Source organism: Gouania willdenowi, chromosome 3 (assembly GCF_900634775.1).
Source record: "Gouania willdenowi chromosome 3, fGouWil2.1, whole genome shotgun sequence".
In the NCBI taxonomy this organism is placed as follows: Eukaryota; Metazoa; Chordata; class Actinopteri; order Blenniiformes; family Gobiesocidae; genus Gouania; species Gouania willdenowi.
Window position 1 is genome coordinate 23,561,399 of NC_041046.1, and position 13,050 is coordinate 23,574,448.

Here is a 13,050-nt window from a genome sequence, read left to right on the forward strand (position 1 = left end):
GACTAAAAAAGTATTTTGTTGCTTATTTGTGCACCCAGATGGATTGTAGTCATGTAACTCATGCTAAATGGTTCTAAAACACAGTCGATATTCAAAGCAGGGAATATGAATGGTGGTTTTAACTCTGTTTGTTGGCTAACACACACGCACACACACACAAGCGCGCATCACTTGTATGGTGGGATAAAGGGGGAGTCAGAATTTGAACAGTAAAAATATTCATAATGAATTGAATATTTTCAGTCAAATGTTTCATTCAGCTGCGGTGAAGCTTAATATATATATATATATATATATATATATATATATATATATATATATATATATATATATATATATATATATGACCATCCTTTTTTCTTGTTACTTATATTCGTATGTATTTTGTCCAGGTTTCAGACTGAGGTCAATTACGACACCCTGGAGATCCGAGATGGCTCCTCGGTGTCCTCTCCTCTGATCGGTGAATACCATGGCACCCAAGCACCTCATTTCCTCATTTCCACATCCAACTTCCTGTTCCTGTTGTTTACCACGGACAACAGTCGCTCCGCTGCAGGTTTCAGCATCAGATATGAAGGTAAAGTAAGGCGTATGGATGGACACGCTGATGGAAGTATTTGCAGACACTCAGATTGCCTCTACACACACAAGTGTTCTAACCGACTTATCTCAGTGATGCTTATTATTTTCAGGTGTGAAAATGGAGACAGACTCATGTCTGGATCCTGGTATCCCAGTTAATGGCCGGCGCCATGGCAACAGCTTTTCCATTGGATCTCGTGTCTCATTTACATGTGACCCAGGATACACACTTAGTGATCAGGATCCGATTGTGTGTGAGCAGAATCATCAGTGGAGTCACGCTCTTCCCAGTTGCGATGGTTAGATGCTTTTATGTATTTTTCCCTTTGAGTAATCATTATAATATCACTAATGCATTCACTTCATGGAAGAAGGTTCATGTGGGGTCTCAGACCAAATTTAAGGCGTGTACTTATCAACAATGCATCCTAATCTGAAATAGATCATTTGCAAAATAAAAACAAGTCATCCAGATACTCTTTATATTGCAGATTCAAATGATATAAAATATCATCAAAAGCAATTTTCACCTATTAACAATAATTCGATCTTGATCAAATTGTAAATTTGGACCAAAGTAGTTCTTTCTTTAAACTTCAGAGCTAAATGTGTCAAGTATCTACTAAGAAAGAGGAGACGCAATGTATTGCTTTGCTAAGTTTAGAGCCACTTTAAGTTTTGCTCAGAAGATGAGATGAAATTTGATCATTTACTAAAAGTGAAACTTGTAAAACTGTGACCATTACTGCAGTGTGTTGTGGCAGACCTGCAGTCATTTGTCTCTCTTCTTCTGACCCATCTATCCTGAAATCATCTGTACAGTAATTGTTCATCCATGCAGTGAAAGGGGAGGAAGGAAATTATACCAGAAGCCTCTGGGTCAACAAACTCTGGAGAGGTCTTGAGTTCATCACAGGGCACTAAAGAGGCCCTGTAGTTCTCACATCTATAACCACTTTAGTGTTGATAATTGACAAAACGCGTGAAGTTCAATAAAGCCCTTACAACGGATTTTTACTGGAAAGATTACTTTCTTTAATTACAAAAGATTTGAACAATTACTGTAATAAATAAAACTGTCTTTAGTATAACGTACTGAACTTCTGCCTTAAAAGAATAGAAATATTAAAAAAAAAAGTTTCAGTCAGCTCTTACATTTTTCTTATATGAATTGCTAAATGTTCAAGAAAAGATGTTTATCAGGCAAATTCAAATTTTTCACTGTCATTTGGCAGCAGTACTATTAACCACACAGTGCTGGAATAATATACACTGCCTCAATGACACAAAGTGGTGTGATATGGTGTAATCCCTCAGACAACTTCTCCCTGATATTAAAGAAAAACAATGCACACACTGACTTCATCAAAATCTTTTGATTTGGTGCATGCCAAAGGAACTTAACAGCACACACAAAATCAGCTGCATAACACGAGCTGTAGTAAAACACAAATGTGACTTTTTTGTAATTTCAGCCAAGCACACCATCTCACAAGACGGCTTTATGATGCTCAATATTTTAGAATGACACATTTCTTTTAAGTCTGAATCAGGGGGTGAGGTGGCCTCGTTTGCATCTAAGTGTAGAATATATTGTCTATTATGTTAAGGATGTTTTTTTGATCAATCACATAACTTTTGGGCTCATTCACTGTGGCTTGTTTACTTTTTGCTCACAGGCCTTTAGTGTCATGCTCAGTTCTTTTTGTACTCATTAGAAAATTGTTCATTGAAGAGTCTGTTTTAAAAGGATGAGCAGCAGTATTCATGATATAACTTACATTCTATTCTATTGAGCTTTGTCAACACACTCATTACCAATACATAGTTTCCATCTTGCACACAAACATGCACATACCCTATTCTCTGGGTCACATAGTCAGATTGTGGCCTAGTTTTATTCAAATCCTGATGGGAGACAGCTAGTCAGAGAAGGAGAGGGTGGCAGGTGACGTGGAACTACTTTTTACATACTTAAGAAGCTGCAGCACAAAGACTTGAAATATCCGTTTTCACAAAAGCCCAAAATAATAAAAAACCAGATGAATCATTAGTGTTTGTTTTCTGAGCCTTTCTGTGCTAATATCTGTATAAACCTTTAACTATCAGACAAGAGGAAAGTGAAAGAAAGATGGACCTGTTTGGTGGATTGGATAGAAGCCTCTGGCTTTTAGCTAAACCCAAATCTTCATAATTCAATTAGGTTTAAATCAATTGATTTGAATAGAAAAGAGTGTTGGAGAGTGACAAAGAGAGAATACTATCTCCTTCTGGCAAGTCTTTAATGAACCATAAGCCTTCTTTTACTCTCCATTACATGAATGTAGTGTTTTGCTTTCTGCTGTCTCCTAAATTAATTTGTTTTGTTCCATATCAGTGGTTGGGCTACACACACACACACACACACACACACACACACACACACACACACACACACACACACACTGGTTTCTCACTATTTGTACTCATTCTTGATGTGTAACATTTCTCATACCAGAGCTCTTTTGAAAAATCTACATTTACCTTGACCTCCAGTGCAGCAAATGTTTGATTTATTCAAAGGGAAGGACATCCATCAGATTATGAATGAAAAAAGATTGTGTTTTAATACAACATACAAAATAAAGGTAAAAAACTAAATCTGAGATTTAGAGTAAACCTATTTAGTGAATGAAGGGATCCGTGAGGAACATGGGAACATTTGACCAAGTTTGGGATTATTTTTAATCCATATTTTTGTTCTGGATTATCTTTTTTCCTTACTTTTTTTTACTAGCTCTGTGTGGAGGATATGTTTATGGCAAAACGGGGACAATTCTGTCTCCTGGCTTTCCTGACTTCTACCCCAACTCTCTTAACTGCACCTGGACTATAGAGGTGTCTCATGGAAAAGGTAAGAGCACTCATACTCACATTAAATTAAATTAATTCTACCTAGTGGTGTTTCCTAATAATGAACATTTGGAAAACCATATTTCCAAAAGTCAATACGTCATGTTAATGAATGAATGCGAGTTTATTGTGGAGTTTTCCATGGTTTGGCAGTTTTTCAGTTCTATTTTTGAAGAAAACAATTGTCCTAATATTTAAGATGTTTCCCAGCTTCCTCAGACCAGAGTCAAATCAATGTACTGGAGTGGAGAAACATCCAAACTGTGCACAGCGGTGGTTTTTAGGGACAGTGCTTTAGGGCAAGTTGCCACAGACTTTTTTATGGTCTTCTGTGCGTTCATGTGACCCTGCTGTGAGTCAGTGATGTTCAGATCACTTCACTACGGGTGCTACTTGATTTTCTTCACTCTGCTGGCAGCAGTGTGTCCCACACATCACGAAGAATCAATTTAGAGCTACTCTGATCATTTGCTAGTACAATTACACAAATTGTCTGTATCTAACAAAGTTTAGCTATCTAAAAGTAAAGAGTACGCTAATACCCAGTCATTATTCTATTTTGTATTTTTGGTACTTCTTGTGTATCATTGGCAGACCATTTTACACATTTGCCTTCAATGGTGTCCTTTCTAAATTAGTTTCAGCTAATAACATTATATTGTCACAGATGTAAAAACCATAGATATTTATTTTCTTAAAAAAAAAAAAAAAAATTAAATTATAAACACACACAAGAAAATAAATCAATCAATCTGTCCACTTGCCAAAAATAGTGAAATCTGTTATTACAGGCATCACATTCAGTATTTTAGCCGTGATGCACATCTCATCTCATTCAATATCAATGCGATAAAGGGCACCTCATTAATGTCCAATAGTGAACTTAGATTTCCATGTTCACTTTTTCATAAAGTTGTAGCTGCATTCGTTTTTCTCCAAATGTTTTTGAAAGTATTGCTTGCAAGTGTCCTGCCATACTTTGGTGTCTGTTTGCAGTCTTTAATTAACCCAAGTTAGCGAATACCAATTTCTGCAGGCCTAGAACAGATATTTGTAGGACTGTGGCAACAGATGACAGCTAGAACCTTATTAGATTACAATTTCCTTTATTCATATATAAATATGACCACCTGATTTGAGGTAATTTATACTGTCTGTTGGTACTACTCTATACAGTTCATATAACAAAAGGTAACTGATCATCACAGTCTGTAATCAGACTGCGGATTGCAGTTTTTTTTACCTCTTCAGCCCCAGCTCCAGCTTCCGTGACTGTCACTCAGCTAAAACTGTAGCCAATCCACATTCAGAACAAAAGACCACAGCCCACACGCCAAGCCATTATGTTCAAAGAGGGAAAAATCTACCACTCCACAAACTCTTCCTTTTTCCACTGCTGTGAGTCACAAAATAAACACAGAGCTCTATAACAAGAGCTTACGTGAAACTACAGGCCAAGCTGAATGCACTGACATACAGGTTGGGTTTGTTACGTACCAAAAGAAAGCCACAAAATCAGACGCTTGTGCGCAAAATGGCAGGTCCCCCCTTTATCCAGCTCTGATTTGCCAGGGCTCAAGCCCGGTCCCATAGTGTTTGATATCACCAATCTCTACAGGCTCTGACCTTTCCTATGCTGTGTCAATCATTATGATTGGTCAAAGCTTTGCTCCTTAACACATATGCATAACTGCATCAAAGATTGGAACGAAAAATAGCATTACACATGGAATAGCAGAAACCTGAATAATGATTGGAATCAATTTGACTGACATATTGCAGTTACCTACTTGTTTACAAAGTGGGCTTCCGCCTGAACTTTTTTGTACAAAAAACATGGGTATTTTTGGCTCATTGTTCATTATTATTACCAAACTTGCTACAGTTGATGTTCATACATTAGTTCAATTGTTTCAGCTTTTTTAAGCCTTCCCTACTGAGAATTGGCTTTATAATTTATGTAAATCTTTTTTTTTTTTTTTTTTTGGGTGGACTAAATATGTCTCTATTTAAAACATGATTTATTGTCACTCAGTATCATGTATTTCAAAAAAAAAGTAAGCACTAAGGGTCCTACTTCAATCTTAACATAAATTTGCCATGTCATGTTGAAGCTTAGAAAATGTTATTTGTTATGAGTATGTGATTTTCGGAGAAAAGTGGCTTGAAAGATTGAGGAAATCCTTTGGATATTCATCCCTCTGAGGTGCTCTATCAATACTTAATGATTTCTTATAATAATGTACAGAGATATATTTACCTTTAATGTGTGTGTTTTTTTTTTTAATGTAGTATGTGTATTAAACAACTATCCCCTTATTTGATATTTCAGGAGTCCATTTAGTTTTTCATACTTTCCATCTTGAGGAAAACCACGACTATCTCTCCATCACCGAAGACGAAAATTTTCTAGTTCCTGTTGCTCGTCTCACCGGCTCAGTGCTGCCTCCTAGTGTCAAGGCAGGACTGTTTGGGAACTTCAGTGCACAGCTACGATTTATATCAGATTTTTCCATGAGTTATGAAGGATTCAACATTACGTTCTCCGGTGAGCTTACAACACATTTTTTCATTAAAGGTCTCATTTCATGCTATTTTTCACTTACTGTATCTCCATTTGTTCTAAGAACCCCAAAAACATAGTATATGAGGTTTCTTTTTCCAAACTCGCCTGGTTTCCAGAGTTTTAGCCTCTGAAAAGTCACTTTCTGAGTAACTCTACACAAACAGGCTGATTTGCCACCCAGTTATGCATATTCATGAGTGGGCGTGTCTAGAGACGAGACACTGACTTCCTCCTCCCCGCACAGTGCCAGAGGACAGCCCGCCCTCCTCCCACCCACTCTGTAGCCAAGCTCATGCTGCTTTATACACACGAGACAGAGCGTGGGGGCGGAGCGTTTGCCGGTACCTACATAGACTGTAGAAAATACATATGTAGCTCTGAAATGCTCACCTTCATGGGCGTGTCTGTTTACTTGTCAATCATGGCAGAGAGCTTCCCGGAGGTGAGGCTTCTCCAGCTCAGTGTCGCGTCAAATTTGTCATCAAAGTGTGAACGCGTCATCAAATTGGAGCGAGATGTTTCGTCTCACCCTGCAGTAAGAAAGGAGAAAATCACCCTCTAACTAATGATTGAGGGAATCAATGAAAAATACACTTTGGGCATGTGTATGAATCCCTAATAGCACTTTTATCATGTTTAAAGCACAGAAAAGTCAATTTATGTTAAAAACTAACATAAGGGTGTCACGATTTCCGATGTCAAAGAAAGCAGTGGTGGGGTTGCACACTGCGATTAAATAAGACCATTGTATTGATTTAGATGAAAGTCCTGAACAGTGAAGCTGATCACGATTATGAATCAAGAGGTATGAATATTTAATACCTCACGTAAAATCGAAATATATCTACTACTTTGCTCTATCTATCGATTCGGGACTGCACGAGTCAAAATGTGTTACAGAGAGGAATTATCCTGCATTTTCCTTCTTTCTGTATACAGTATATATTAAAAATGGTAAATTTCAAAATACGGAAAACTCATCTTGCTTCCTACATTTGGGTAATGCTACCCAACCACTCTCTTTTTCAAGAAATGTATTAAAAAAATTCACTTGCATGACTTTTTCACTGTTTGTCTTTTTGATTGTTTTTTTTTTTTTCTCATTATGTTTTTCTTTTGGATTTATAGAATATGATTTAGAGCCATGTGAAGACCCTGGTGTCCCAGCATACAGCAGAAGGACGGGGTTCAGGTTCCAAGTTGGCGACTCTCTGGCCTTTTCTTGCTTTCATGGCTACAGACTTGAGGGGGACAGTAAGATCACGTGTCTTGGCGGAGGCAGACGTGTCTGGAGCAACACACTACCACGATGTATAGGTAAGGCAGTCTTTTCACAAATTGCAAAAAATAAAACATGTTTATGAAAAATTTGCATAACTTTGACTGTTCCCAGCCCTCTGTAAGGAAGATAAAGTGTTAATAAAGAAGTTAAAATGAAATACAACAGTAATGCACTTAGGATGGAGAATAAAAATGACAAGAGTGTACTGTTGGTGTAATGCAATGCTGTGCCAGTGTAGGGACATACATGTATGTAAAGAAAATATTAGGGAGAACATATCCCAATGCTTAGATACTATGAGGATACGAGTGAAAAGAGGGAGTGAGTGTGTGCTACCAAGTGTGACAGAACTAATCGTTCAAAGCCATCATTTCAAAGCTATGTCACGACGTAAGCTATCCTGAAGCCCCGGACATGCTTCTGCATCCACAACAAATATGTTTGTAAGAGCTGCTTTAGATGCTATCGCCCCCTCCTTGGACCCATGAGACAAGCCAGGCCATAACCCTAACCACCGGATGCTAGACAGACCTTAGTCCATACAGAGGCACCCCCCCAATCAAACCCCCCACTCCCCACGCATACCAGCGAGTCCGTGGGACAGAGGAGCCAGCACACACACAGTCCCGCAAATCATTTAATAACATTTACCAGCTTGAGTATACATTTTATTTGCCAGGATTTGGCTTTGAGCAGGCTGTAATTTGTTGTTATTTAATGCATGTATTAGTGTTTCCTTGGAGGCCACCGGGAATTTATGAGAATCTGACTGGTGGCTGCTGGTAACTTTCATAGCCCAGAAACAGCAGAATGCAAATACTATAACAGTAATATCAGTCAGCTGATCATGTCTGACGAGGAGGGAAATAAGCAACAATAGCTAGTTTGATTCACCAAGTTAATACCTCTTTTTCTTTCCATTCCCTTCTGTCTCTTGTTTTCTGTGGTCTACCACTTTCTATATTTCTTCATCTCATTCTGCTTGGTATTAAGACAGACATGCAACACCTAAATATAAGTCGACCTTCAAGTGGTAATTAGGGCTTTAGCTCCTTAAATAGTAAGTTTTTGTATCTAGTTTATTTTCCTTAACATGTTCCATCTCAGTGATCATTGTTGTTTTTTAAAATACGTCATCATCTTTGTTTATTTCTATCTCCAGCAATGCAGAAAACTATTTTGTCCTTACAAGCCTTCATTTAATTTTCTGTGTAGCCTTTTCTATTTTGTTTCCATTTTGTGTATTCCGTCATTATCATCACTTTAATCTCCAGCACATCATCTTATATTTCTTTTTTTTTTTTTTTCAGATGTTTTTTAAAGAGGATAAACAATGTTTATCTGCTCACCCCATTGTGCGTTTCATTATAGTACTTTTTCTCCTGTTTCTCTCTCAAAGTATTGGTCCATTTTAGCAGTAGTTAAAAGCATGCTCTGCTCTCCTCTTTCTTCTGTCTTCATTTACATCTGACCAAACTCCATTTGCAGCTAGCACTACTGATTGGAATTCTCAAACTTTGATAGGCACTGCACATGTTTCAAAATTTGGACAAAATAATTCAAAAATGACATTTCAAAGGGGTTTTCTAAAAATGTTCGACGTCTATCCATAATGGACTATCTGGTAAATGTTAACATGTCTTAGTGCTCACCATATTTGGATTCATTTTTATTTATCATCAAAAACATTTTTAGCTCATTTTGTTATTGCTTTTTCCATCTGAGGCCTTTTATTTTATTTTATTTTTCTAGGATTCCGAGCCAGGCTTTACTCTGTTGTTTTCTCTTCCCTTGTAGCTGAATGTGGAGCCATTTCACTGGGACCAGAAGGCGTTCTTCTTTCACCAAACTTCCCCTCCAACTATGATAACAACCACGAGTGCATTTACCGTATAACAACTGAAAAGGGAAAAGGAATCAGGCTGAAAGCTGAGAGTTTCACATTGCAAGACGGAGACTATCTCAAGGTATGAGCACACGTGCAGTCTCTTTGGCATACAAAGCTGTCTGCACTAATGAATGACTTCAACACAGGTGCATTAACACCTCCACTGTTTGGACACCTGATGGACTTTTTTAACTCTGAAATTAGATAGTAATGCTACTTGTTATTTACATTGTTCAAATCCCTGAGACACACACACACACACACACACACACACTGGTAACTGTGTATGAGGTTTGTTTGCTCCGAAGCACAAATCTTTTGCTCCAGTCACGACATCTTATCAGCCCTTTATCATGTTCACGATGAAGTTCAAACCAAGCATTACAAGATGGAAGAAATATGGTTTTAATACCTTTAAATGGGATAAAAGGGATGTGCAGTCACAGATACTGTTTTACAATGCTCTGTTTATTTAAAGCTGTATTTTGTATTGTTGAAATGTTTGACTAAAAAACTCTGAATGAGGTCTGATTAAAACTAGATTCAAATTAAAGGCTCTTTAACGTATCCATAAGGAAATGGGAATAATATATAAAAGAGATGTTGTCAATAAAGTTTCCTGAAAAGCTACAATTACCCTCATAATATCCCATAACTAATGTAATGTTGGGATACAGTACCAATTTCCTGCCTTATACTTCTTGTGTTTTTTGTGATATTGAGTTTTCCATTGTTGTTGAGGATTACATAGTATGCAGTATGTTTGTTAATCTGTTAGATTAGGTACACATTATTGTTCGAGCTAATAAGAAATCCCACAGGGGGCTATTAACCATATTCACTATTTGTGCTAATGCCAGTTCTGCTGTAATTGCCTGTCCACACCAAAAGAAAGCCCTGCAAAGCCCGTGCACAATTAAATCAATTATGGCTTTGTTCACACACAAATGAACGCAGCCCTTTTTTATTATGGGTTTATTGGTTGATAAATATACACTTTGCTTTGGTTTAATGTTCCAGTCAGTTTGTATTGCAGACAAAGAATTGCGTCACCTAATGGCTAAACAGTTATTTGGTTTGAAATCTGTATGGTAGAATTTTCATTCGTCTTTTTATGAAAGCAGTTTTTGCCAAGCAAATGTCTGAAATGATCAACCCGTACATTCTTATATAAATAAAAATCATAATCAAAATTTGTGCAAATAAGGATATGTTGGAAATGTTTAAGTATTAGGATGCACAGAAAAATAATAGGTTTAAAGTAACCTTTTAGCATATTAATGGCATTGACTGTCTGACCAAGTAGAATGGCATGGTCAATAACAGACATGTTAGTTACAGACTTACATCACTGTGACACTGGTATTTTTTTTACTTACAAAAAACACACTAACGTCAATATTTCTTAGCACTTAAGCCTTATTTAATGATAATCTTTCTAATATTTATGAGAATGTGTTGTTATTCTATAAACACACACAAGGAAAGGCTTACTGTAATTATCCAGTATTATTTGGAGGGATGTCCTGATACAACTTTTTCACTACAGTACCGATATTACAGCCTTGAATATTGGTTGATATCGATACGATATCGGCACAAATCATACATACTTTTATTACTTTTTTTGTAGTGTGGAATTTTAGAAAAGGCTTGATTATTTAAAAAAAAAAAAAAAAATAGACCCATTTATTATAAACGAATGGATTACATATAATTGACCTTTTAGAATGGGAATATTCTATGATTGAATAAAAAAAATAAAAAATATTGAAAAAATAAATATAACAAAAAATCTAAAAAAATAACAATATATATTATAACGGAGATTTGAGATGCAGTCCGATAAAATCCGATATTAGTTTTCTGACTGATATCGGACTGATATCCGATATCAATATCGGATCGGGACACCCCTAATTACTAGTTGAAAAGAACCTGATATTTTGCGATACTCTGCACCTAGAATACCAGAAAAAATGCTAGAAGGCCTTTCAGTTGTATTGGCCATCTTTAACCAATGAAAGAGTCACAATTCTACTCATGCATTCTGTTGACCAATAGAAGGCCGACATTTGATACTGGAAACACAAGAATTGTGAGTCTTGCATATCTTTGCTCTCCTATGTGTGCCATCTTAAATGGCAGGTAACATTGTGAGCTGTTTTACAGTCCAGAGACTGTCCAACAGATATAATCTAAAACCGTTTCTTTTCACCATGTCTCTTAACAGTATTAGGCCTGAGGGCTTGGTTAAGCCAGTATGTGGATAGAGTGAATTATCAGCCTTAGGCCTAAATCACCGGATGAGCCTGTCTGTGGTGGAATTTTATTAGGCTTCTCCTTGACTTTTAGAAAGGCTTAATGTCATTGTAAGAGCTCGCAATGTTCCCAGTGGAATTGGTATAAAAAAAATCCCTTTAAGGAAGAAGAAGGGACTGAAAAATCAATAATAATTTATAAAATACTTTAACACTTCCGAAGTGTCACTTTAAATTCTCATTTCTGTTAGACAGAGGTGTTTCAAGATCACACACCTGCACAAACACACACACACAAAAACCAAAAAAGAAATTATGCTCAGTGTACAACATGCTTAATTTTTCTTAGTTTAAACAACAGAATAACGGCAATAACTTTCTCATGCTGTAGCTGCTTGTAGTTTGAAGTCTTTGCAGTTTGACTCAAATACTTCCATGTAAAACAGTCTCTGGTGGTTTTAACCAGCCTGGGTGTTGAGACACTGTGTCCATTTTTAGCCCCTCAACCTTTAAACAGAGATAGTGAAAGGTACTAGGGGTTGAACGACTACATCATTTTAAAGGTCGACTCTATGTGCATACTAGTCGAGTCGACGTCGGCTAGTTGATGACGTCACCAAGAGCCAAAGCCGAGCCGAGTGTTCCTGGCTTTACTTAACCTCTTCGTAGCTATTCAGGAGCTATTTACTCCATCTTAAACTTGACGCTCCGATGGGTGAAGTAAATGCAGACTGGAGAAAAATTACAAACGTGTTTAAGGGGGAGTAAATGTCTGCCGAGAAGCCGCAGGGGTTGGAACTGTCGCCACCTCCGGTCACAAATTTTTTCAGGTCACAGATTTTGGCACAACAGCGGTCTTCCCCGCTAACGGAGCTTCCGTCCTGAGCTGCTGCTGTTTTTCAGATCTGCTTAATACACAGACATGTTACCACTACAGCTAACGTTAGCATGTATATTAGCCATAGTATTTGTCTACCAGCTGCAGTTTGAGGAGAAACACTTGCTGTTGCGCTGCCTTGCCTGCAGGGGTACTAGGACCCGCGTTTGCTGTGTTGCACCGCCATCTTGGGCAAAAGTCAGGTACTACGACTAGTCGACGTCACGTAGACAGAGTCGCGAGACAACATTAAAGTCGACTCGTCGACAAGTCTGTTCAACCCCTAAAGGTACTGACATTACAGGTGGTATTTCAGATATATATATATATTTTTTTTTTTTATTATTTTTTTTTTTAAAGAATCACTTAAGTTACTAGGAAAGCAGTACTGCTGATTGAAGACAAAAGAATGTCATCAAATATTGCTAGGTTGATCCTGATCAATAGGTGTGCTACCTCTGTGTCATCTAAAGTTATGATTATTAGCCTTTCCTAAGTAATTAGTAGAGATAATGACTGTTTTTGAGTTAAAAAAAAAGGATGTATCTCTCATCTAAAAGTGAAGGAACCCCTTCAAAAGTCTCTAGTCATGTTCTGTGTTTGATGATAACCCTACCACACATAAACGGTTGTCCAAATGACAGCTTATCATTGATGTAATTACATTACCCTTGTAGTCTGATTGTATGATGGTAAATA

General features: G+C 37.2%; 1 protein-coding gene across 1 annotated transcript in view; it reads left to right on the forward strand.

Annotated features, from left to right (window-relative positions):
* LOC114461190 (CUB and sushi domain-containing protein 1-like) overlaps window positions 1–13,050 on the forward strand; it is a 478,378-nt gene that overhangs the window by 337,622 nt on the left and 127,706 nt on the right. Inside the window, exons 19-24 of the mRNA XM_028443085.1 lie at window positions 393–580; window positions 696–884; window positions 3,362–3,478; window positions 5,810–6,025; window positions 7,172–7,360; window positions 9,123–9,292. Of these exons, the coding sequence (XP_028298886.1) occupies window positions 393–580; window positions 696–884; window positions 3,362–3,478; window positions 5,810–6,025; window positions 7,172–7,360; window positions 9,123–9,292 (1,069 nt within the window). The remainder of the gene's footprint in view (window positions 1–392; window positions 581–695; window positions 885–3,361; window positions 3,479–5,809; window positions 6,026–7,171; window positions 7,361–9,122; window positions 9,293–13,050) is intronic.